The sequence below is a fragment of the Antennarius striatus genome, chromosome 17 (genome assembly GCF_040054535.1).
Source record: "Antennarius striatus isolate MH-2024 chromosome 17, ASM4005453v1, whole genome shotgun sequence".
Classification (NCBI taxonomy): Eukaryota; Metazoa; Chordata; class Actinopteri; order Lophiiformes; family Antennariidae; genus Antennarius; species Antennarius striatus.
The window spans coordinates 11106887-11132266 of record NC_090792.1 but is presented as its reverse complement, the minus strand read 5'-3'; the positions used below and the strand labels follow the sequence as shown (position 1 = coordinate 11132266).

General features: G+C 40.2%; 6 protein-coding genes across 12 annotated transcripts; 2 read left to right on the top strand and 4 right to left on the bottom strand.

Annotated features, from left to right (window-relative positions):
• Positions 1–28: 28 nt before the first annotated feature.
• Positions 29–5616, bottom strand: LOC137610947 (ankyrin repeat and SOCS box protein 2-like). Of its 3 annotated transcripts, none has more exons than XM_068338872.1 (9): positions 5512–5531; positions 4800–4982; positions 2465–2634; positions 2159–2314; positions 1795–2040; positions 1538–1709; positions 761–1355; positions 518–671; positions 32–360 (listed from the first exon to the last, which is right to left on the bottom strand). In XM_068338872.1, exons 2-9 carry the CDS (start codon positions 4919–4921, stop codon positions 230–232), a joined length of 1746 nt encoding a protein of 581 aa, XP_068194973.1. In that variant the 5' UTR covers positions 4922–4982; positions 5512–5531; the 3' UTR covers positions 32–229. The 3 variants fall into 3 exon arrangements, with proteins under 3 accessions (XP_068194971.1, XP_068194973.1, XP_068194972.1); XM_068338871.1 differs by having other exon boundaries at positions 33–360; positions 4800–4985; positions 5512–5616; XM_068338870.1 differs by lacking the exon at positions 5512–5531 and having other exon boundaries at positions 29–360; positions 2833–4942.
• Positions 5617–6773: 1157 nt separating this feature from the next.
• Positions 6774–9645, top strand: ccdc197 (coiled-coil domain containing 197). Of its 2 annotated transcripts, none has more exons than XM_068338298.1 (9): positions 6774–7505; positions 7601–7646; positions 7837–8013; positions 8094–8251; positions 8338–8420; positions 8523–8695; positions 8768–8878; positions 8958–9074; positions 9261–9645. In XM_068338298.1, exons 1-9 carry the CDS (start codon positions 7402–7404, stop codon positions 9444–9446), a joined length of 1155 nt encoding a protein of 384 aa, XP_068194399.1. In that variant the 5' UTR covers positions 6774–7401; the 3' UTR covers positions 9447–9645. The 2 variants fall into 2 exon arrangements, with proteins under 2 accessions (XP_068194399.1, XP_068194400.1); XM_068338299.1 differs by having other exon boundaries at positions 6775–7505; positions 9250–9458.
• A 1943-nt stretch (positions 9646–11588) lies between these two features.
• LOC137610621 (ubiquitin thioesterase OTUB2-like) lies at positions 11589–12999 on the top strand. The gene is made up of 6 exons (XM_068338304.1): positions 11589–11677; positions 11791–11871; positions 11948–12066; positions 12144–12228; positions 12342–12533; positions 12658–12999. The coding sequence occupies exons 2-6, from the start codon at positions 11791–11793 to the stop codon at positions 12862–12864; spliced, it is 684 nt and encodes a 227-aa protein (XP_068194405.1). The 5' UTR covers positions 11589–11677; the 3' UTR covers positions 12865–12999.
• Positions 12911–17754, bottom strand: ddx24 (DEAD (Asp-Glu-Ala-Asp) box helicase 24). Its single transcript, XM_068338295.1, has 8 exons — positions 16343–17754; positions 15801–16265; positions 15570–15723; positions 14390–14905; positions 13977–14052; positions 13671–13859; positions 13464–13593; positions 12911–13384 (listed from the first exon to the last, which is right to left on the bottom strand). The coding sequence occupies exons 1-8, from the start codon at positions 17190–17192 to the stop codon at positions 13098–13100; spliced, it is 2667 nt and encodes an 888-aa protein (XP_068194396.1). The 5' UTR covers positions 17193–17754; the 3' UTR covers positions 12911–13097.
• Positions 17755–17872: 118 nt separating this feature from the next.
• Positions 17873–20154, bottom strand: serpina10b (serpin peptidase inhibitor, clade A (alpha-1 antiproteinase, antitrypsin), member 10b). 2 transcript variants are annotated; one of them, XM_068338296.1, is made up of 5 exons: positions 20093–20154; positions 19284–19898; positions 18924–19197; positions 18558–18705; positions 17873–18474 (listed from the first exon to the last, which is right to left on the bottom strand). In XM_068338296.1, exons 2-5 carry the CDS (start codon positions 19882–19884, stop codon positions 18283–18285), a joined length of 1215 nt encoding a protein of 404 aa, XP_068194397.1. In that variant the 5' UTR covers positions 19885–19898; positions 20093–20154; the 3' UTR covers positions 17873–18282. The 2 variants fall into 2 exon arrangements, with proteins under 2 accessions (XP_068194397.1, XP_068194398.1); XM_068338297.1 differs by having other exon boundaries at positions 19284–19894; positions 20093–20114.
• Positions 20155–20292: 138 nt separating this feature from the next.
• On the bottom strand, positions 20293–25346 carry atxn3 (ataxin 3). 3 transcript variants are annotated; one of them, XM_068338302.1, is made up of 11 exons: positions 25240–25346; positions 23915–24079; positions 23782–23826; positions 23603–23688; positions 23432–23498; positions 23258–23345; positions 23052–23181; positions 22737–22903; positions 22352–22505; positions 22156–22217; positions 20293–22056 (listed from the first exon to the last, which is right to left on the bottom strand). In XM_068338302.1, exons 2-11 carry the CDS (start codon positions 23966–23968, stop codon positions 22007–22009), a joined length of 903 nt encoding a protein of 300 aa, XP_068194403.1. In that variant the 5' UTR covers positions 23969–24079; positions 25240–25346; the 3' UTR covers positions 20293–22006. The 3 variants fall into 3 exon arrangements, with proteins under 3 accessions (XP_068194403.1, XP_068194404.1, XP_068194401.1); XM_068338303.1 differs by having other exon boundaries at positions 25244–25318; XM_068338300.1 differs by lacking the exon at positions 25240–25346 and adding an exon at positions 24581–24652.
• Between the last annotated feature and the right edge of the window lie 34 nt (positions 25347–25380).

Here is a 25380-nt window from a genome sequence, read left to right as displayed (position 1 = left end):
TTTTACTTCCACTGAGTATTTCAATGAAACCAAAACATTCAGATGGGCAGATTAAAGAAACTTTTGTCACATTAAAAATGATATAAATAGACATTTTATGCACAGAGGAATCCTTTGAGGGGACCTTTTAACACATTGAAGATATTAGATGCGACTAAAAAAAGAAGCAAATGACAAATTTAGTCCCATTGCTGAGGTCTGTACTGCTTAGCATTCATCTAAAGGTCAGTCAATCATGCAGGCTTAGGTATCTGATCATTCTGTCAGGTAGAGGTAGGCTTGTGAGAGATTTCAATCTGTGGCTTCCCATCTGGGTCCGGATGCACAACCTGCAAAGGTGCAGCAGTGGACGAGGTGACACTGACAAAACGAGGGAGAAAAGACACAGACGTTTGTCACTTTCAGACTGTGTAGCCTACACTTATGTTGCGTGAATATGTGAGGAAGTGAAAGCCATAGAGGGAAGTATCTGCATGTTAGGATGTGACTAAACGATGAGCTATTGTCTGATGCTTACATGACTTCCTCTTCACTGAGAGCCATTCTTCACGGCTGTCAAGTAGCTCTGTGACTTTGTTGCACAGCTGAACTTGACCAACGTGGTCCAGCAGCAAGTCAATGACCGCCCCTGCCCACTTGCTCATCACTGATGTTGTGATCCATTCACAAAACTGAAGGAAAAAACAAGAAAAAAGTTAACCTGTAAAGAACATTGAAAGGACATTAACTCCACAAAACAGTTATAGCTTATATTTCACACCTGTGTTTCCCTCTCTGATGGCTCATTGCAGTTTAAAGGAGGCATGTAGCCGTTCTGAAAGACATTTCCACTGCTTCCACCATGGGATCCTCCTTCTGCTGGGTGATCGCCACTGCCATGTGAACAGGCAAAACAGGAACGGGCATCGCAGCCATTGTCCAAAAGGCACTTGAGAAGTGGAAGGTTGTTCATGCAAAGTGCAACAGCAACAGGAAATGTAGTCGGATAGGAAGGGATTCTAGTGTTGGCGTCAGAGCCTCTGTCCAGCAATAAGGACACAGTTCTGACACAGCCCAGCCGTACCGCCATCAGTAGGGGGCTGATTGGGTCCAGGTTCACATTAGCACCAGCCTTCAGTAGCACCTCTGCTGTCTCGGCGCTGCCGTTGGCGATAGCGAAGTAGAGGGCTGTCGTGCGTCGGTCAGCGTACTGAAGAGAGTGACTGTGGGCCAGTGTTGCATTTATGTCTGCACCTGTCTTCAGCAGCACAGCTGCCACTCTGTGTCTGTCGTGCTCCGCTGCCAGGTGGAGGGGGGTGATCCAACTGTGGCGGAGCCTAGCTCGACTTGTCACTGGGACTAGCAGGGACACAATCCTGCATGCAAAGTCAGAATGTCATCCACATAGAATACAGGAAGAGAAACACGCAAGGCATTTGCTTTAGCTCCATTTTTAGTCACCAGGCTACTGTCCACAGATTTTATTTATTAAATCTCACAGGTTTGTGGTTTTTTTTTAATAATTATGATAATATCTAGTTACAATATCTCCACTTACTCATGGTGGCCATATTGTGCAGCAACATGCAGCGGCAGCAGTCCTGAGTTAGTGGGTTTATTGGCATCTGCATTTTTAGTCAACAGCAATGCAACGCTTTCCTTGTGGCCATTTTTACTAGCCTCATGCAATGCCGTGAAGCCATCACAGGTCTGCATGTTCACGTCTGCGCCTACAAAAAAAGCATTAGTGTTTCATAGCCTTTAAATGGAGATCAGAAACATGAAGCGGACGGGGTGCTTTCATCAGAAGAGTACCTCTCTCAATCAGGTAACGCAGTGCCCTCATTTGTCCTTGCTGAGCTGCCACAATGAGCGGTGTGATGCTGTAGGTGTTGGCCGGATTTATTGTGGCTCCGGCGCTTATTAGCATTTCACACAACTCTGTGTTGTTCCTGGAGACCGCCTCGTGGAGTGCTGTCCATCCCTGGCCACACCGCTGGTTCACGGTGGCACCGTAGGACAGAACGAGGCTCACCATGTCCAGATTCTCCAACTCACAGGCTGCAGGAACAGAAACAACAGTGAGCCATCTCTGCCAATAACCACGCTGATGCACGGTTATCAATGCTGGTCTTTGTCTCTATAGTATTGCTGCACATAAGTGATTTCAAAGCTGTACCTTTGTACAAAGGGGTGTCTTTGTTCTTGCTGCTGATGTCAGGGTCAGCGCCTGCCTCCAGAAGGCACTGCACACATGATGCGTGTTCACATGACACAGCAAGCAACAAGGCTGTTTGCTCCTGCAAGGTACGTTTATCCACGGAACCTGGATGAGCTGTGGCAGAAATACACACACATCACCCAAATCAGCTGAGTTCATGTTTATTTTCCACACACACCACAACATGTGAATACATCTCTGGGCTCATGTGATCTCAATTTGAACAAGGGTTTGGACTCCCAAATGATGCTCTCGATGTCCTACCCTTGAGTAGGATCTTTAAGCACTCCGTCTGTCCGCACAGGGCTGCATCATGCAAAGGTATCCACCCATGTTTGTTCTGCTTCAGGAGGCGGTGAGCGGCGGATGCTGCCAGATCATTAACAGCCTTCACATCCCCCCTCCTGATGGAAAAGACCACCGGGTCCTCATCCCTAGAAAGGGGAATTCAGAATAAAAGTTAAGGCAGGCACCACCATACAGACATAATCAAGGAATTTGTATATTTACATGACTGACTGAGTACTTTAGGTTAAATTATGTCATTAAACAAAGCAGGATTAAAGTATCCAGAACCCCCTCCTTACCCCCACCCCTACACACACATCACATAAACAAAACCAGGGACTCACTCCTGCTCCAGCGTCACGTCGCGCCGATCGTCTTCTCTCCTGTCTCGACGCTGTCGCGATACAACGTGTTCAAATTTACCTCCAGCATTACGGAACTGAGATAAATATTCTGAATATCTGAATTTGGTCATTACTGGTGTGAGGTTTAAGCGGGATGTCTTCAGAGCGGCGGAGCGGCGAGGCGCGCCTCAGCTGTTAGCGCAGATTATTTTGGGATAGTATTGTCAGGCTGCAGGGTGAAGGGGTTTGTCCATATAAGTCAAGAGCGATAAGAGCAGCAGCGCTGGAGATAATGCAGTGAAGGGTCGTGATGATGTGCTTTTATCAAGCATATTTTTTCTTTTCTTTTGTTAATTGGCTTATTTCCCACATTAAACAACCGGGTGCCTCGATGAAAAGCGCTCATCTCAAAGGGATATTTCGGATGAATAGCAGCACAGAAAAAAAGAAAGAAAGATAAAACAATGACATCTACAAAATAAAAGATCCACAACGGTTTATGAGTCACTCCTTATTTCCGTATCCTGTAATCAAATGGGCTGGTAGTAGGGCCACAGCTCAGGGTTTCACAACCGGGCTTTCAATGCATTCACACAAAAAGTGGACAAGCTAACAAATGGTTTTTTAAAAAATATATATATTTTTTGACATTTTCTTAACATTCAATCAAACATGTGAGGAAACACATGTTCAGTCAATTTAAATGTCCCAAAGTGATTGTCTAAGACTAAAAATTTAAATAACAAGGAAAGGAAACAGCTGAATTACAGAAAGAAACACTTTTCATGCAAAATATAACAATCCTGCAAAACCTGAACGTTTTATTTTTGTTCCAAACTCCCTGATATTATGATCTTGGTATCCTTAACCTCACAGTAAATAGACTGAGATCATTTTATATCCTTTTTCTTACAATGATTTTTCAGTCATGTGCCCCATGAAAGAGTTAGAAAATGAGGTCAGGTTCATGGGGAGTCAGTAGATTTATGAGATTGTGTGTTCAATTTTGCTCGCCTGGATAGTGTCTCATTGAAAACTACAAATGATTCTCATCCCCTCAGGGCAGACAGGCAGATATTTGAGTCACATGGGGATATAATTTATCCTATTCATGATCTCTGAGTAGAGATCATGAGCGTCATGTGCCAGACTTTGTTTTATAGAACCATTTCATATTTTAACTTTCTCACTCACTAAGTCACTGATTAACTGCAATTAAAAACAGATTCTCCCAAAGGGAGAACTTTGATTTCATGATTGACAAGCTGAATGTCGATTTCATTGTTGCCTCTGCTGTAGAGTGATAACTGCTGCACACTCTCAGTCGACCCATCAAAATGCTTTACACAAAAATTTTGCTAAATAAAGCTTAATTCATTTGTTACAGACTGTTTGAGTTTGTTGTTGTTGTTCACTTGCCTAGCGCCTGGTGCAAAACATTCTATTTCTTTTTGTTCCAAGATGTAAATAAATACAATATAATATATATTACTATTAATAACAGAATCAGATTTTGTCACATTTCCCCTCCAGTTTATTACAACAAAGCAACTACAGTACTGTATATTGCGGAGCTATGAGTTACTCAGCATTTAGCGTTTAGTATTTAAAATCCAGATGGAAATTATCCAAACTGTAAAGTATATAATAATATTTTCTTTTGACAACTAATTATGCTTATGCATTTGTTCTCAGCATTTGAATAATCTAACATCAATTAAACAGTCATAATTTTGAATTCTTGTGGACTGACAACACTGTCCTACCTCTTACACCAAATAATTACAGTGGAAAATACAAGTATATTCACAACAAAGCCATTAACCTGAAAACTGCAGACATGACGATGCTAGCAGCAAACTCCATATAACTAACATTAATCAAGCTGGAACACAAAGAGCACGTTCTTCCTGCCTCAACTACTGTATATGAAAAAATGCCTGACAAAATTCTACCACTTTTCTCACCTGAGCAAGTTTACTGTTGAGTTGTCTGAAGCATAGAGAGCCAGGGAGCAGCCAGCCAGCCTTTCTTTGGTATCGCTGATTAGCCTCTGGTAAAGAGACCTGGATGTTCTGATTGTAATCATCACAGGATGAGATGTCTTGTCAAGCCTGAGGCTCCAAACGTCCAACAGCGTGCGGCTGATTCTTCTTCATACATCAGTGATGAGAATCAGAGCAGAATATTTGAGCAACCCAAACAAGTTGTAAAAACAGATTTTCAAAGTGTCCAAAACAACAGATGAGATATTAATAGTATCAAAGCCACACACACTAAATAGCCAGACTGAAAGAATTAGAAGCTAAGTTCATTTGACAGTGCTTAAATGTGCACTGGCAGGCATCAGAGAGCAGCAGCTCAGGCCGTGAGGATAGATGCCTTTTAAGGGCATTTTCAACTGTGTTTGAGTTCTCTTGATTCTGCAGAGGCTACGCCGAGGTGAGATCGTGAGCAGTGTCTCAGTGAGCTATGCAGCACAAGGATGCCATTAGAAGAACACACGGAGCTGTAACTAGTCTATTTGCTCATGTGTCTCTGATTAACAGACTAAGAAAAATAGGTCTTTTCAGGACGCTTAAAAAAAGATTAACTAAGACAGTTGAGAGACAGCTTGATAATCATGTGTGTAAAACTGCTAAACTATCAAGTTTGAAGTATTTAAATTCTTTAACTCACCAGTGATCCAGGTTACAGGTGTGGATCCTCTGTGCTAGACTGTCTTGAACCCATCTGCTTGCCTGCTTTTAAAGCATGCAACTGTGACCACAGATTCTTGTTTCACAACCAAGTACGTACTTGTCAAAAAAAGCTTCCTGTCTGCACACTGGAAGTGGGTTCAGTCTATTTACAGCTAGAGGAACTAGATTAACTAGTAGGTGTGAGGTAATTTTTTTCAGTTAGTTAGCAGTGCTGAGTTGTCCAATCTTTGATTACAAGGAATGCCAGTCACCCGGAAACATGCGTTGCTATTTTAACCTGTCCGTCCTGTTATGACATGTCAGTCCAATATCTACTAAAATTTGTATAATCTATTTTTTTATTCTAACTCCACTCCTGATTTGGTTGACTAAAGTTAAACCACCTGGAATTGGATCTACCTGATGTGTAGATCCAGTTTGACTCTAGTTTTCATATTCATCTGCTGAGACCACAACTTTCTCTTACTTCAGATCTAGTTTTGAGATTCATGTGTGATTCTATTTTCGAGCCATCACTTGTTATGTAGAAAATTAAAACCTCCCGTGTGCATACTGTGTGCTCACAATGGACTTCCCACTGAGACAGGAACAATTCTGTGTTCACTGGTGATGGTTTTGAATCAAGATTTTCATATTCCAAATTTGATATTCAAATCCATTTTCAGCAGAATACACAGACCTATTTGCATAAAATGAACTTTGAATGTGAAGATGGTTATTTTGTCGAGACTTTTTACACCTTATCCTTGAGGGGAAAAATGTACAAAACATATTAAACTCTGTTTGTTTAAGGAAAGCCTGATACATGCATTGTATAGCAGGAGATCCTCAATCACCACATTATTGCACAAAGGGTGTTACATGTAACTATGGTGATGTCACCATGATGTCACTTGAGTTACAACAACCTCTAGTTAAATGAAGTAATACAGTACTTCAACATTTCACCATGGAAAGCTACGTCTACCATTTGCAGTTGTGAGTTTATTCGAAGTAGCTCATGAGTTACTGACAGAACGGGATTTCTTATAATAGAAGATTCAGATGTATTCTCTCTGTCCTGAATCCGTCCGTCCATCCATCCATCCATCCATCCATCCATCCATCCATCCATCCATCCATCAATCCTCTTGTATATGAGACAAATGCAATCGTCTTGTCTGTAGCTGTTTATTCACCTTGTTGCTCACATGTCTGCTGGAACCTATCTCAACTAGATACAGGCAACAAACAAACAAACAAACAAACAAACAAACAAACAAACAAACCCCCACCCTCACACCCCCAGCTCTATCTCACAGTGAAGAAAGAACACTTTAAAATTTGGGATACACTTTAAAATCTAAAACTCATCCTTGGCTGATGGAAACATTGGTAGATATTTTATAGAAAAACAAACAAACAAACAAACAAACAAACAAACAAACAAGTGATTACATTACCCCCTCCAACTCTCATTAGGAGATGCAAAGCACACAGGCGGTTTGTGCAAAAATGAGAACTTTTATTTGGATCCTTCGGTATATTAAACTCCACCTGGACTATTGTCTGAGTTTTGTCCACATTGCGGCTGAACCGGCAGACAAACAGGGTTTGTTCACGTCCAAAAAAACCCCGGTTCTGACCCGGGTCTGGAAGTCCGGGTCACGGGAATGAGAACCGAGTGAACCGGTAACGATCTCTTGTCGATGCCTCTCATTCAGCCAATGATAAAACAGAACCGCCATGACAACCGAGAAGCCATCCCATTCCCTGCCGTCGCGCTTACGTTTCCTTGGCAACAGATACACAAATCCAGGGAAACATCCGGAAAAGACGCTCGTTCGTCCGATCGTGGACTGACGGACCTCGGTGGTCAGGACCCATCATGACCTCTTCCCTTCCTCTCCTGGGCAGCAGCGGTCCTCGTCCGAACCTGACGGTCAACAACAGAATGAGAAACGTGTTCGTCACGCAGACGGAGGAGGTCAGGTGAGGCTGCAGTCTGCTTGTTGTCACCCATCCTGCATGAAGTCTTCTTTCTTTCTCTTTGAAAGTCTTCATAAATGTCTCGATTGTGTCCTTAGACAGAAAAAGGAAGAAAATGTCAACCATATACCTGTTATAACAGAGGTAAGTCACCTTCAGTCAGCAAGACAGACAAATAACGGGAAATGGCTTTGTATTTAGTAATACAATAAAAAAAATATTTTATTGTGGAGCTTGTAACTGACTTTTAAAAGTAATACATGAAATTCATTAAAAGATCGTTTAAACATAGGGATTTTTGTGTTTGTACTTATAGTATTTTGCATATTCCTAGAATTCAAGCAGAGTGCTTGAGTCGGGAGTGAACACTTTGCAAAAGACCCTGGTTCTGAAGAAGCAGGCAGAGTTGGATGAAGTGGACCGACAACTCTCCCTCAAACGACAGGAGTTCAAGAGCTGCGTGGAGGCTCTCGCCCAGAGAAGGTCTGACCTGGAAATGAAACATCAGCAAGTGAGTTGAGCCAGTCCAAACCATCGGGGACTTGATGTCTATCGTTATCAAATGACCTTGATTTTTTTTTTTGTATCCAGACTAAAGAGAGGACGATGAGATTTGAGAAGTTTGTGGCTGAAAATGAAGCAAAGCGTCGTCGGGCGCAGAAGAAGTATGAGGCTGCGCGGGATGAGAACATGATGAAGCAGAGAGCGATAGAAGATCTGAAAGAACAGCTCAAATGGCTCAAATCCAGGTGGGAACTTGAACCCTGAGCAAAAAGGTGTCATGTTTCTCATCATGACACCTTTTGTCTCAGTTTTTTCATATAACATTTCACAGGCAGCAAGATTTAAAGGACAGAATGATGAAATACAAAATCTACGAGGACTATTTGAAGAAAACTCTAGATTACCTACCCAGCAGTAAGTCCAGAAATTGCTCTTCTATCCACAATTTATTAATATTACGTTAAAAACCGTATTTATTAATTTCCGACTGGCTGTAAATGACACAACCTTTTTCAGCTTACCTTGACAGTGGGTCCGAAACTTCGGTGATGCCCATCATCTGGCGTCATGAGACCCTGTCCATCACTTACCAGGAGCTCCTGCAGCGCTTGATGCACCTGGAGGAGGAGGTGCAGCAGGGCCAGCGGGACCTGCACAACATGAAGCAGGAGCACAGCTTTAACAAGCTGGTCAGACTTGAACAAATGCTATATAGATAAATGACTGAATGGAAAGCTTATGGGAGGTTTCATGTGTTGCAGATGTCCATGAAGGAACTGTCTCAACTCCAGGCTGAGCTAGAAACTTTGAAGGAGAAGAACAAACAGGCTGAGGTCAACCTGCTAGCGGAGCGAGGTCTGTCCAGACAGAAGGTGCGTCTTCATGCTCATTATGAATCAGGAATGACGCAGACGTTTGGATGGAAGTGTTACATGTGCCACCATCTCTCAGGTTGAAGAAGTGGGAACCTTACTGATGGTCATCAAAAACCTTGCAGAGCAGTGTTACATAGCAAAATACGGACCTTTGGAAGACATGGAAATACTGACAATGATGGACATGGTGAAGGTAATCACTGGAGCGAGTAGTTGGATGTGTGCAATAGTTAGTGCTGACTCTACCTTCTACCCAGTTCCACCTAGGACAGGCTCCAGCAGGCCTGCAGCCCTGTACATCATCAGAAATTGTAGAAAAGGAATACATTGGTAGCATTATTGCTGTATAATTAATGTTCCTGAATAAGTTTGATTTCAGGAGTGCCTTCTGGACAAGGCAGACACAGAGAGGAGAGCGAGGAGGCTGATGGAGTCGGCGTCTGCAACGACAAGTAGAACAGCTCTGACTGGCAGAGGGGAGAGGGGATCCATGAAAAGCATCGGCAGTAAAGCACGACTCAAAAGTCCAAGTAGAGCCAGAACAAAGAGCGAGACGATGAGCTGATGAAGAACTTTTTAGAACCTAACATCCTGTTTTCATGCTCGTTCTATCATGAGAGTGAAAGCGAATTTTTGAGTGTTGTATGATAAAGTTTCACAGTATAGTATAATATTGTAAATACAGGATATAATGTGTAAAATTTTGTTTCAGATGTTAATTGACTATTTCTGCATCAGAAATTAAAAATTTTAAATTAAATTTAGATTATAGTGTGAGGATTTTGTGGGATGTTTTTCATTTTTATTCATGAAATATGGTAAACATGATTATTTTTAAGAGAAGATTAGACTGCTCTGTTGTTGTCACATATCCCTGTTGTCAGGCACCGTTTTACATATTTACATATTTTTCAAATTTGTCACACAGACAATAATCACCAATTATATTTCATTACCACTTATCTGAGTGTTACAGCTAAAGCAACAAAACATCCTGAGAAATACTTATTGTTGACTTGTTAGTAATTTACATTCCTAACGGCAGGTAGTCGGTCAACTGCATGTCAAAAATGAGTTTCTCATGACTGATCCTGAAAAAACAGCAAAAGATATTTTAAATATTTGTCTCCACTAGTTTCATATACAAGGAATATTAGTATTACATTAACCCTGAAATTTTCTTTACCCATCCTGACCTGTTAGTCTTTTTTTGACCAGCAGCAATGACCAGCTTTTACAGGCCATACACTCAGCTGTAAAATGAACCAATCTCTAAATCAAGTGATGCTCATTTGCGTCGCCAGCAGCAAACCTCTGGAACAAACCTCCTGTTGAATAAACTGGGTCTGTTGTCTATTTAATAAAACAAAAATTATTTAACACACTTTTTAAATGAACCTTTCTATATGTGTATGTAGGTACTGTTTGTATGTTTGTAAGAATTTTGAATTTATCATGAAGGCATTCTGTGCTTGTGTTGCATTTTCCTGTTGTTCTTGTTTTATGCTAAGCCCATTGTAACTTGTATTCAGGTGCTATATAAATAAAGTCAAACTTACTTTTTTTTACATGTGACACACATCTTGGATGGTGAGTATACTGTGACTGTGACAGAATTATCTTATTTACCATTTTATATTCTGTATTTTATTTATAAAATTGAGCAAATATATTATGTAAAACCTTGACTTTGACCTGATTTAGACAGTTTTAAAGGTTTTCTCATGGCCTTCAACTGCAGACAATGATCTGCTGCTACTGTATGTTCCATTGTTACTCATCAGAAAAATGCAGGTAAAGCTGTAAAACATGTCAAGACATTTTCAGAGTGTGTTTTGTGACACAGTATCCTACTGGAATGTCTGACTCCATTCCTTTCAGTCCCTGACATCACCAGAAAGCTGTGTACTAGGAATCATCTGTAAAGAATTATTAAATACCTTTATTCAAACACAGTATTACATGAACATTTCTAAATACCACTGTATGAGAATGTTTAAATGTGATGTTACATCCTTATTCTGTTCCGCTGCATGTCAGAGGAACCATTTTACTGCTTACTCCACTAAGATTATGTATATTTCGTGGATTATAAAATGCACTGATTTTTTCCGTTTCAACTGGAGAAAACATTTTTCCAGTGATGTGTCTGTATATAGTTCTCATTTTGTGGTCATTCTTAGTGAATACATACAAATATGAATGCTTTTGTCGTGCGTGATTATTCCGTGTTAAACTAACCCACTGATGCAAAAAGGTTTAAAGATTTCATCTTCAACAATGACTTGGATGAGACACTGTGACCAGAATCATGCCACTACCCTGCTGCTTGATTTTGTCCATTGTTTAGGAGGTAAGAAGCTCCTAAACAATTTAGTAAAATTGTTTAAAAAATTTGAAGTTTTTTTTTAATTATTATTGTTACTATTATTGTGATTGTTGTTTATTTATTTATTGACTTCTATTTTAATAGGACACAAATATGTTTTTAACTCCAGACAAATCTAACCACGTGTTTTAAAGGACCTGAGTATTCCTTTCCCCCTTGATAACCCTCACCTATCAGTCCGACAGTACAGTGATGGACATTCAGGGTTGCCATGTTTTTCAAAACCCGTCTTTCTAACCTTTGCTTTGAGCCTCCAGACAACGCGTTGACGTCAGCATTAAAACGGGCGGCGTGCGGCCCCTTTAAAACGAACACGTCACACTTACAAACATCCGGTTTCAAGAAAATGGAATTAAATTGCACCAAATGTTTTGACACCGGCTTGACGCAAAGAGGGTTCTGAAACTGTAACTACGTTTTTCTCACGTTGTTTTCACGTTTGTGGGGGGAAAAAAACCCGGACCTGTCACGTGACCGCGGTTTGGTCTCAGGGGCGATAACAATCTTTGTTTGTCGACAGATGGAGGCTTGGAGATTCGTCTCCAGCAGAGAGGACATTTCTACGCTGTTCCCTGCGCAAACGCTGCCTGCTAAATACAAAGTATGTCTGTAGAACGGTTATCAGAGTCACCCCGATTTATTCATGTCGACTAATCGCATGTTTTGCACTTGATCAGGATTTAAGCGCCCAGTTTTCCTCCGTCAGACAAGTGCGGGGAGATGGGAACTGCTTCTACAGAGCGCTGTGCTTCGCCCACCTGGAGTCTATCCTGCACAACGCCAGGGCTCTGCAGCGGTCAGTCCCCATCATCACTCCACTCCAACCGATGATCGATTATTAACGCGGTCGTGACTTAATGGTTTCAATTTCAGATTTAAGGAGACAATCATTGAAACCAGCAACCACTTCTCCTCAGCGGGATTCGATGAGAGTTCCTTTAGGCATCACATGAACACAGTAAATCAAGCATTTCTCTTACAGCCATAACATTGATTTGAAATTATGTATTATATATATAAACTCCTAAGTTAAATGATCAAAAGAAAACATAAAATTACTTTTTTTGTCAGATGGTGCATGTTGTGGAGCAGTGCCAACGTGATGAGCAGGAAGAGCAGCTGCTCCGACTCTTCAATGAACAGATGACTTCTGACAGCCTGGTGCAGTATCTCAGGATGCTCACTTCTGCTCACCTGCAAAACCATGCAGACTTCTTCTACAACTTTGTGGAGGCGCCCAATCTGCTAGTCTATTGCCATCAGGTTAGTGAGTGTTGCTGCCACCTAGTGACAAAGTAGTGACTCATTTTTCACTATCAAATTCCTAAAATAAGAGAGCTATGCCAATGCAACCCCAAAGGTAATGTATGGTTTTGTTTTCATACAGGAAGTTGAGGCGATGGCGATGGAGTGTGATCACGTGGACATCTTAGCTCTGTCACAGGCCTTGGATATTTGCATCCACATAGTCTCCCTGGAGGGCGATGAAGAGCAGTTGACTCACCACGTCATTCCAGAAGGTGCTGAACCTTCCCTGCATCTCCTCCACCAAACCTCACATTATAACATCCTTTACCCAAGACCACAAAACTGACCAATGATCCACAAGGACTCGGCTCAACTCAGGAATGACTTTCAGAAAAACTCTAATGGACTTTAAGATACTTTTTAAAATCAAATCTTACAGCAATACAGCAATTGAATATCTTAAAATACATTTTTTGCACGTTTTGCAATAAACATTTTTAATAAAAATTTGTTTGCTTGAATGAACTAAAACTTTATGTCAAATGACATACATCAATTCTATTGAATCCTTTTCAATTTTTATGGCAAATCACAGCTGTTTTTTTGGGGGTTTTTTGTCTGTTTTTGCTTTGGTGGAACAGCCTTCTTTAACTTTTCTGCCTTCTCCTGTGCTGAAACCCTGGTGAGGGCACTTTCCTTCTCTGCTAGAGGCATGTGAGGCAGCGACAGCTTTCCCATCTGAGTGGGGTACTTGGTCTTGATCACGTTTTTGAATATGGGCTGGGAGATCAAATGCTTCAAATGCTTTTTCATTCCCTTCACCATCTTCTGCTGTTCCCTGTCATCATCTTCATCCCTTGTTCCGCCTGGGGACATGAAGTGAATATTTAGTTGCCTGTTGTTACACATTTTTAAACACACTGAACTTGTTATTAGAGATTTTACCAATTAAAAGGTCATCATCCAGGTCCACCTCCAGAGCATCTGCTGCCTGTCTCAACCAGGAGTTGTGCTGCTTCGCTCTGCTATTATGAAACTCAATCTTCTCTATCTGTCTGGCCAAATTTACTCTCTCCTGTGGAGGAACATGCTCGTCAATAAATGGAAAAATTCAGAATCGATTCTTCACATGAGGTAGGACCTGGATCTCACCTTTATTGCTTCCATGCATTTCATCTCTATGGGGAACACAGGAACCTCCTCATCCTTTTCAAGAGTCTTATAAATCTTCTTGAAGTTTATCATGTCTTCTGGGCCGATCAGCAGCAAACTCAGACCTTCTTTGGTGGCTCTTGCTGTTCTGCCACTCCGATGGACGTAAGTCTCAGATGTCCTGGGAACCTGGTCAGCGTGAAAGTTGATCAGCATTTATGTTTACAGGGGGTGATAATAAAGGAACTGATTGAATGTCAACTATCTGAAATAATACACACTTACAATCTAGAAACAAGACTTTACCTGGTAGTGGATGACATGCTGGACATCAGGGACATCAAGTCCTCTTGCAGCCACATCAGTAGTAAGCAGGACACATCTGTGAATGAAATGTGGATATAAACATTCTTTTCTTTCTGGGTTTCATTTGATTATTCAAAAGAAAAAGCCACAGTCATTTGTTTTTCGTTCATTCATTTTCTACTGCTTGGAGAGGTGCTGAAGCCTATACCAGCGGACTACAGATGGATGGTGGGGATCCGCTCCGGACGCATCCCCGGTGCATCATAGATCTGCATGAAACACACACATCCAAACCTACGAGCAATTTGGAGCAGATCAATTCACCTGAAGTGCATGTTTTTGGAGGTGGGAGGAAGCCTGAAAACCTGGAGATTAAGTCCCTGCCTCAGATATTGCGGTAATGCAGAACGCACCTGTCTCTCTCAGCAAAGCGTTCCAGGTTTTTCAGGCGTTGTTTCTGGTGCATGTTTGCATGAAGAGGCAGCGGTGTACAGTTCAAGATCACCAGTAGGGAGTTCAGTCTCTTGATGCAATCTATACTGTTGGCAAACACCATGGTGCGGCCGGGATACTGCAGCAAGAAGTAATACAGGTAGAAGTCCTTCTCCTCCTTCTGGCAGTGGATTTGCGTCTCTGTGAGGGTCTCTACTGTCGCCTCCTTCCTGGTCAGGTCAACAATTTTGGGTTTGGATTTGATACCCACTTTCTCCATGAGAATTTCCACTCTGTTTCTCTGGTCCAGGCTCTTCTTCTTCTTCTTCTGCAGGAGCCGGGTGGGCAGGCTGCGAGCCATGGTCAGAGTGGCTGAGAAAATAAATGTCTGCCTCATGGGGTTAAAGTGTACGGTGTTCAGCATCTCCAGCAGACTCTCCAGCTCTGCAAAGTGGCCTCTCTCTACCATGCGATCTGCTTCATCAATGACCAGGCACCTGCAGAATAAATCAGGAAGACAGTAGCATTTTGAAATTCAGTTGTCCTGTGCTACCCACGGTGACACTGTCAGTGAATAGCATTTCAGCTTCCAGTGGACTATGAAAGAAGATTAAGTCAGTACTATCCATTTGTTTTCAACATTCAATCACATTTTGCTGCTGTCTCAAGTCTTTTGTTTGAGAATGACTCCACAAGAACTCCTCCACAGTTAGCACTACAGTGTCTGAAGGTAACATCATTATTCTATGTGTTATTCAAACAGTGTGTTTCTTGGATCCTAAACATTTTAAAATACAATAACATAGATTTCCTGGGTTGTTTTTACCTAACCTCTTGCACCAGCAATTACACTACACGTTACCTACAGGATTAATGAACTGTTGTATATTCCTTATTTGCAAATTCTCTATATTTCATCCTGATCACAGCATAGAAATCCAGACATATTGTATCTTGATTGTCAGTGTATACTGCAGTTGGACTTTTCAAAACATATCTACAAAATTCTGAAAGTGGCATACATAGGGACAAAGTTTGTAAAACACATAATGATAACTATCTGAAATCAAATGTTTTCCGACATCTTCATACATGCCATATATTAGTTTTCATTAGTAATTTTCACCATCACATAGGACAGATTTTTGATGTGTGACTTGCCTAAGCTGTCTTAAGTTCATCAGATGTGGATGTTTCTCCTTGATCAAGTCCCACAAACGTCCTGGAGTGGCAATAATGATCTCTGGTCTGCGCTTGAGGATCCTCCTTTGTTTCTGTTGTGCCATTCCACCCACTACTATTGCTGTTTTGATGTCTGCAAAACAGTAATACCATGACTATTTCCACATTCATACTTCAGTATAATTATTCAGAAAAACTTAAATCATCTACCTGTGAATTTTGTGACAGCGTCAATGTGGTGTTTAATCTGAACAGCCAGCTCTCGGGTGGGAGTGAGCACAAGTCCAAGCAGAGGTTGACTCTGACTGCTATCAGGAGTTCCTTCTGCTTCAGTCGCCTGATCAAAATCAAACTCTGCATTTTCAATTACTTGAACACATCCAAACTTATTGTCGTTATGTTCATAAGCTTCACGCTCATCTTCACTGTCATGTTCACTTGTGCTGCGTTGATCCTCCTCTGTGATGCCTGCACCCTCTCCATTGTCCTCTATGTCATCCACTTTGTCAACTATTGTGCATTCTCCCAAGTTTGCGGACGCCACAGCTGGTAAATATAAACTCTCTACTTGAGTTGTTGATTTGGCAACATCAGGAGCAGGATTTGCTGAAGTGTTTCTCCACTCCAAGACGGTGTGGATCATGGGAATACCAAAAGCCAATGTCTTCCCACTCCCTGAAATGAAAATGTTTACATCATCTTAATTTATGGGAAAACAAAATCAGATTTAAGAAAAAGGTATTTTCTCTTACCCGTCTCAGCTGCCCCAAGGATATCCATACGATCCCTGATTGCTGAAGGTAAAGTCAACGCTTGAATAGGAGTTGGTGAACAAAATCCAAGACTGCTCAATGCTTTTAGCACAGGGGCAGGAACAAACAAGTCCTTCCATGCACTCACATCTGAATCTTTGTCATTAGAGCGAGAAAGTGCCCATTTTGTCCAATTATTATTTTCTTTTTTTAGGGGCTTACTCACTTTTTCTTCATTTTTTTCCTGCCCCTGAGGGCTTGATGGAGACTCTGGGCCTGCAGCCTTTTCTTCCTGTTTTTTCTGTTTCATTCTCCTCTTTTTGATCTTTTGTGTGGGTTTTAATTCAGCATCAGTTTTTAAACTGACTGCATTTTTTGAGGAGTCCTCTTCAGCCGGTGCATCCTCCTTTCCCTCCTCGTCACCTGCAGCCACATCCTCTTGTGTAGCTTCAGCACATGTTTCACCAGGCTGGACTGAATCCTGTTCTTTTGGTTTCTTTTTCTTCTTCTTGGGTTTCTTCTTTGCTGGCTGCACTTCCTCTTGGCTCTCCTTCTCACCTACCTTCTCCTCGGATTCCTCGACCTCGCTGGCTTTTCTTTTCTTCGCTTTTTTCTTCTGCGTCTTTTTCAGTTCTTTCTCTGCTTTGGCTGCAGCCTTCTCAGAATCCACCAAACGGTAACTTTTCAGCTCTTCAAAACACACTAGACCCTCCATGCCCTCCTCGGAGAAGAGGCTGGGATCAAGATCTACAGCTTTCCAGTTGCCTTTCACGACGATACTCCGTTTAGCTCGTTTTTGCGGCCCAAAGGACTGGCGCTTTTTTGAGGGCTTCATCTTATTTGTTTTCATTATTCCACTGATTAAAGTGTATCAATATGTTCAAATATCTCTCTTGAACGCGTTTGTTAAACGTGTAACGTGACCTAGCAGCTAGGATAGCTAGGTCTTAGCTAGCAGCTAAGTCCCTCCGAATGTATAGAATACAGTAGAACACGTATCGTATACAGTTAGCTTGTTAAGCTTTCAAAATTAACTAGTGAAAGTTGTACAATAAAAGTACATTATCATCACTTACTGTCGCAAACGATAACAACCACGCACAACATGAGGACGCGGCCATGACAGTGATGATCACGTGTTTTGAAAAAACTTTATTAGTCCAACAACTGCAGCCACGATTCCAGAGATCTTTTCCTTCAGGAATGTTCCTATTAATAATAATTTAAAAAAAAAAGAATATACTGTATGTTATTTCTTTCGTTAAATTGTGTCAAACTATAATTTAAACCTGTATTTAATATTCAACCTATTAAGCAATGTTTAAAAAAATGTACGAGCCAAAAGTAGCTGATGTAACAGAACTATGTTCCCGAACAAGCTGGTCTTTCGGATATTTGTAGTCTGAATAAGCAGATTACGAAAACTATTGATTTAAATGTCTTTAGGGAATTTTTAGATATTTGCATACAAATTAAAATATAAATACGTTCGTTAATGTTTTTCTAAATAATCCATCAAATAAAACCATAAATGTTAAACATTTAATTTATTAATTTGAGCATTAATATGAGTAACAAATTACAATTTATAAACCACTAAAAAAGCAATTCATTAAAAAATGGTAACGAAATTTTTAGATGCAATGAATACAATTAGAATATAATTTGTTGATTTATCCATTATATTGAAAGTGATTCAGTTACTGAGGCTCTCACACTTAATGTGTGGCATACAGTTGGCATTCCTTGGGAGTTGAAATTATTTGATCAAATCCAAAATAAGGACCCAGATAACAGTTCTTTATGGTTTGGCATACAGGCAGCCTTGAAGAACAGAAAAGCACAAACATAAAAAATTGAAATAATTTGTTAACAGCATTAAAAAACAACAAAATAGTACGTGCAATCACTACAGAACTCAAACAATACAGTTTTGAGTGCTAGTTTTTGGTGGGGTCAATCACCCTCCCCATGAACAGCATGCAGTTTGTGTTTTCGTGGTATATGAAGAAGAAGAACGGTCTGTTGATGGTGAAGGTCTTGGGTAAGGAATACGAAGTGATGCCGATTGTTGTGGCAGCTGCTGCTGTGGTTCCAGTCTCATCCACATCAATCACAGCCTTGTGTAGCACCTGTGATTTCACATGACACATTATCATAATCCGTAGACAATGGAATATTGATGCTCATATTTTAAAATCTTATGAAAACTAACCTCTGACACCTTGAGGCGTTCATTCTTACTCAACTTTGTGAGATTGGCTGAATTACTGAACACGCTGCCCATGCCCATGTCTGGCAGAAGGTCGTGTAAGGAGTACGACTGCTCCATCTTGAATTTGGGCATATTGACTTCTAGTTTGCTGTGAATGATATGTGATGAGTAGACTCCCATGTTACCTTTAAATATTTAACATCAGGTGTCTTTTAAACATCATTTTGTAACAGATGTCAAAAAATGTAACACAATGTTTCAAAAATGTAGCTAAAATACTTGAGAATACTTGAAGGCTCTGCGTGTAAGTTTTTGCCTTTCTCTTTTTTTGTTTTTTTCTTGTATTTTTTCAAATTAAAAACTTACACTTTTCTCAACTTTCTGATCCAGCTTGAAAACCTCTCAGCTGTGATTTCCTCATCAATTTCTGTGTAGTCCATGCCTTTGTTTGGCAGCAGGATGAGCATAGAAACACCTTCCAGGTATGGAAGCTTAAGCACTTTGGCACCAAGAGGAACATCATCCATCATGTAGAACTTATCATCTTTAAACATCATCGGCACCTGCACAACACTGTAGTTGTCAATGTAGAAGGGTGCGTTATAAGTAAAATTGGGGTTGAAAGGCATCTTCCAGGTGCCTGTGGACAAAACAATCCTGTTAACTGTGGACACTGTCAAAGGTTAACACAAGATGACACCCTAGACTACAAGTGAAGTAACTCACCCTGGAAGAAAATTGTGTTGATTAACATGAGTTGAGTCATTTCATCCAAGGTGGAAATCATCTCTGTCACCTTGCCATTAGTTTTCTGCTTGATATACTCGTTGATGAGGCTGATACTTCCTTTTGTGTTGCTAAAATCTATAGCTTTGATGTCTGCATCAAAAAACATCTTAATTTGGTCCTGAAATAAATTCTCCGCTTCAAACTGTGTGTGAATAAAGAGGGCCATGCCTTGATCCAATTTCAATGATCCATTCTGTGTGATGTTCTCATTAAGGAGTTGAAAGAGTTTTGGGAGAAGATCTGGCTGGTCTGCCCGCTCCAGCTCATCCAGGTTAATCCCTTTAAGTATTTCCGTGTGTGTGACACCATCTGAAGCCATTAAAAGAGCAGCGAAGCTAGTGGAGATGCTCAGAGGTGAGAAAAAGATGTTTTTGTCATGGTAAGTGGATATTTTCCTGTAAAGGTTCATGGCAAAATCCATGTTTTTGAAGGAAAGATCTGAGATTGTGGGACCATCAATGCGTGCTTGTTGGACCGGAATGAAAAAGCACATGTAGACCACAAGGAAAATAAATCCCATCATCTTGTGTGCTGACATGTTTGTAGATCTGGCTGAACATTGAAAGGTGTAAACATTCCCGTATGAAAAAATTACCAAGAACACAACCGAACATCAACACAGTTCATTTCAAAGTAATAATGCAGACTATATCTCAATACAATATTCTTCCTTATTTACCTTACAATCATAATCAGACAGAATTGAGACTGAAATTTTTTTTCCGCAAAATTATCCATATACGTACCATTCAGCTTGGGCAAGAATATGTCTAAAGCTCCATCTATTATTTGGGGATACAAAGTGCAAGTGTGCTCTGAGCGTTACATATTAACTAAAAGCAGTTTTTTTTTTTTTTTAAGCATACAGCACCTCCCCCATGTGGGTATGCCATAACAACCCCCAGTAACCAAGTCACATTAAATTACCAGAAAACAAGAGACTGCAGAGGAGTGAATGTCACTTTAATCTGGGAATAAGAACTATACATTAAATCAAATCATGTGCTAAAATTACAGGTGTTTACTGTGAGAATGTAGTGAGAGAAATTAGTGTAAAAAAAAAAACCCGGCTACCAACATTTTAGCATCATTCACACATGCCCTATAAATAGAAAACAGCCTAATGGATCAAAAGGAAAGACAATAATCAGGGAAGTCGCAGTCATCCAGCACAAGAAGACATAAAATGCAACACATCTAGATATAATCATGCTGAAAATTGGTTCCAGAAAACAAAACAATTGTAAACAAAATTCCCAGTTTTAATGCTGTAATGTGGTCCATTTGTTAACATTGTGTGCTGATTTAGGATTTTATGAATGAACAGGGTGAAATTAATTTCAACGAGATTTAGCATAACAAAAGAAAAAAAACTACAAAAGGTGCAAACATAGTGAGAAATGTTAATGTTTTGTTTTTCTTTGGATTTTAAATTCTACAAAGAATGGAATGAAATAAAAATCTCCCTTCTTGCTAGTTTACTGTTATTTCTGGAGGTCATCAATCAGCTAATGGCTTTTGTTGCTTTAATCAGTAGCAAATGTGCAAATTAATATATATTTGTACAACTAATGTGTACAGCCTTTTTTTTAAGTATTACTGGAATACAGGATCATTCAAATCATTGCAATCAAGCAAGTATTTCAGGGACGTATCATAAACTGGTTTTTATCATAAACATGCTCCGTTACCGTTCATAACAAATACTGAAAACACAGGCCTGTTGAATGTGAGACTGCAGTTTAAGACGGGGGAAAAAACAGATAACCGGGTATTTACATCTCAGCTGCAGCTTAATTGTTTTCACTGACTGCTTCTTTGTTTTAAATTACACATCAACTTTATCTGGAATAAGTTATAAAATTAAGCAGTTAGTCAGTCAAATGTATCTTTAACTCAGCAAATAGCTCTGTAGAATTGTCGTTCAGTGTCCATCTAAAATGGCCAAAACATTCATGGACTGTTAATCTTAAATTATTTATTAGGCTTACTTAAACGTGATGAAAAGCCACATCAAACATATCATACATTCGGGGTATAGTCACACATATTCACAAAAACATGATTGAGGTGAGAAAAAAAACAACAAAAAAAACCCCCGACATGTGTCAGTGCTGCTTTTTCAATACATCACAACATTTCAAACTAAAATGGCATTGGAATCTCCTGCAAATGCAAGGATATAAATGAAGACAGTTATAGACGGTTAATAAATTTTTGTTTGTGGCATTATCATTGGTCTTCTGTGATTCACACTCATTCCTGTTTGCATTCATCCACTCAGGTAAACACACTCTTTGTATGCTGAAAATTAAATTCCATGTCTTCCAGAGGAAAAACAAGAATAAAAAAGAGTACACAATACAAATAGAAGGCGCCATGGTAAAAAGGCATTTGCAAACTTGGATTAACTGCATCAAGAGTTTTGTTGTCAGCATATTCCCAGCCTCAGCGAGTTAGAATAGACTAACTCCTGCTTTTTCTTTGCCATTGTTATCTTCTCTGTAGCCTGTCTGCGAACTAACCAGGGGAAACATACCAGCCCTGTGGCGATCCATGTGTTCGCATATGCAAAAAGGTTAGAGGAAGGAGCAAAGCTAACCCTCTACGGGGTCGTCAATCCAAGCAGTAAACAAGGAGGCAAATGTTTCACATCGCCTTCACTGACTACGTTTTTGTTGTTGGTCCTCCAGTCCAGTGTTTTGTGACCCTAGAAGAGGATTTGGGTTAGTACATTTCACGACTTGGATTATTTTAGAAAGTCCTTCAAACTTGCGTTATATACAGTAATAATAGTGGATGTACTGACCCGAGCCACATGTTGATTCTGTGTCTGGTTGTGTTGGAGTGTCTGGCTGAGCTTGTTGTTGCCTAAAACGTCAACAGGGAGCGACAACGGCAAAAATGTCATAGATATATAGTACTGCTATTGTAAGACTATTTTTCAATATTGTTTTTGCCCCTCCTGCATCTGTTACCATGACAATGTTTGCAGTTATACCTACCGATCAAAGTAGGCTTGTCTCCTCTTCCTAAGTTCCTCGGCTGTAAGCGTTTCCTTCTTAACTTCTTTTTGTTCACTAGTGCTTCCTGCTACCTGGCTCCCTGATTTCACATTTCCCTTTTCACAGTCTGAAGACTCGCTGCTCATTACAGCTCCTATTATTAAATAATCATTCATCTTAAGTGTTGGCATGTCAACATAAATTCAGTAAAACACTTTTATTTTTGTATTTTAATGCTATTGTTGTGAACAAATACAACTAATTATTAAAATAAGGCTGTAAGATACAAAAATTATTAACATGACTCAGGTGTAGAGTCCAAACAATACATAGCAAAAATATATTAAAATGCTTAACATAAGTGTAATACATTTTTCTCCTTTACCTTGCATGCTGAGCTGTATTGCCCTGCGTAGATCAGCTTCTTCATCTTCCACATCTATGTCCTGTCTGCTGAGTGCCAGAGCTCTCTTCAGCTGCTCATCATCTTCATCAACAACCTCATCTTCTGCACCAACACCCATTTCCATTTGTGCCAGAGCTGCTGATCTGCTGCTCAAAGCACAAAGCTTCATAAGCTGCCACACGTAATTCAAAGTTTATTGTTAGCAACTTGAAACATAGACACACACTAAGATACTCCTTTTCTAAATAACAATAAGTTGTTATAGGTTGGAGCGTCTGCATATGTAATTCATACCCAGCACTTGTCTGAGCCTCCTCCTCTCCAATAAGCCTTGGTCTCTGTTGCTGGTGCACTCTCATGAATCCGAGGATCTGTTCTGCTTCACACTCCGGGAGGTTTCCTCGGATCACAAATATTGAATAACCTGCAAAATTAAACTCTTAGAATCTTTTCTGAATTACAGCCTGCAAACAGCTTCAAAAGACTATATTTTACACTACCTTCTTGTTGTAACTGTGCAAGGAAAAGTGCTAGATAGGTGTCTGATATCAACTCTGGTCCAGTCAACAATGAGTTCAGATTAAACCACTGTAATAAAAACATTCATTCATAAACACAAAAAATTAAAATAATGCAAGATTATTTTTTGTACGATGACAAGAAATGCCTCATACCTGTTGTCCAAGTTTCCGTATAGTAAACCAATGCTCTTTATAGTTGCAAATAAAGGCTTTCTCATTTCTGAAATATAAAGGATGGAACAGCTGTCAACATACACCTCACCTGTCAGGTAGTGAATACAGATGAATCTACAACAGTAATGTCCTAAAAGAAATAATCATTACATTGGATTAACCATCAAGCTCTGATACTCCCGGCTGTTGAAGAGGATTATTTCCAGGCCCCATACTCTCAGAGCATTGCTAATTACCTAAAGAAATAATTTGACAGAGAATTAAACTGATGTCATTGCCAGATGTAACATTTACTGATCATTTAATGAACAAAGAATAAAGCCACTCACTTGAATTGAGAAGAAACCGCTGTCATCCATGTTCCCAGATGGTTGCTGGAACCAGAGTTACAGATCAAGTTGGGAGCTGTTTGGTTTGGTAATAGCTTGTAATGACTAACATTCACCTGCTGTGTTCCCTCACCTGTAAGAAAGTTCTATACTCCTCGCTGGCCATTCCTCCCTCCGCCATCCTCATCCTCTCCTCTTCATCAAGCTGGTGAGCGATGGAGGACAGATCCACGGGAGTGAAGTACTCACCCTGGAGCAGGTTGTTGAGACAGTGCTGGGCACAAAGGGAGCCCTCTTGCTACAAACACAGAAATGATTGGTGCTAAGACATCGGAGCAAATAACACAGATTAAACAGGGAATTAGTTATGTCAAGAAATTACAGTTTAATCTAAACGGGATCAACAATCATTTTTAATGGTTTGGTATATATTTACGTAAAGTACCATACAACATTAGAGCTCAAAACAGCTAGCTTGCGCACAGTCTCTCCATTTAAAGACCATATAGCAATGCTAAGACACCTTTTTACCAACTACATATTAGATAGCAAGCTGACTACCTTTACGAATCTCTCTGCGTCGACACACATTGCAAGAAATAAACTTTTCTTCACCTCTGGAGAGCAGGAGCAATTAGCATTTTAGCTTTCTTGACAACAATACTCCCAAACACCACCACAGACCTCATCACACCGACCAGGCCCGAGAAACAAATCTCTTCCGGAACGTCCAAAGCTTTCGATACAACCAGAAGGGAATGCTGAGGCTAAACATGTGGAATTAAAGGGTTTAACTTACTTTCTCGTGAAATATGGAATCCATATTCAGCTTTCTGTCAAACATTCAACTCTGACCTCTCGCCCCGCTTCATTCATCACCATGTAAAGAAGGGATAATTACGACCAGCGCCACCTAGCGGCTGGGTTCCTCCTCTGGCTGTCTGTCTCTGTCTGTCTGTCTGTACAGTATTTAATTTCCCTGTTCAAAGAAAGCAAAGACGATGAACTCGAGGCAAAACAGCGAACGATCCCGTTGTGTTTAGTGTGTAGGGAAAAGCTAACAGGTCTATATATACTGTATATATAGGGACACAACCTAAGATTAAACGGCATCTTCAAACGAAACACTCGTTACTTCAAAGCAAGAAAGTACACTATTTATTTGCCTACGTGAACACACGGAGAAACAGGAAACTTTAATGAGAAATGCCACGAAGGTGAATGAAAGACCACTCGAAGTAAACTAAAATTTAAAAAAATTCCCACGTTGTGGCTAAGCCGTGAATGCCACCTGTCTGTAACTCTATTAAAGCGGTTAAAAAGAAACAGCCAAAGTCCCTCTATTAAATTACAACTGGTAGATGTATTGATACGTGTTTTGGACTCAGATATATATCAGAGACTTTTCATATATGAGAACGAGCGAGACAGAGAAAGAACATTTTTGATTATATTTACCTACTTCCTTCTTTGTTTGTGTATGTTTTCTTTGACCTATTTTCTTCTTTGTGTGTTTATTTATTATTTTTTCCCTGCTTACATTTTTTGCGCCGTCTATTTTTTCTAATTGGGTCGCAAACTGTTTTTCCATTACAAGTC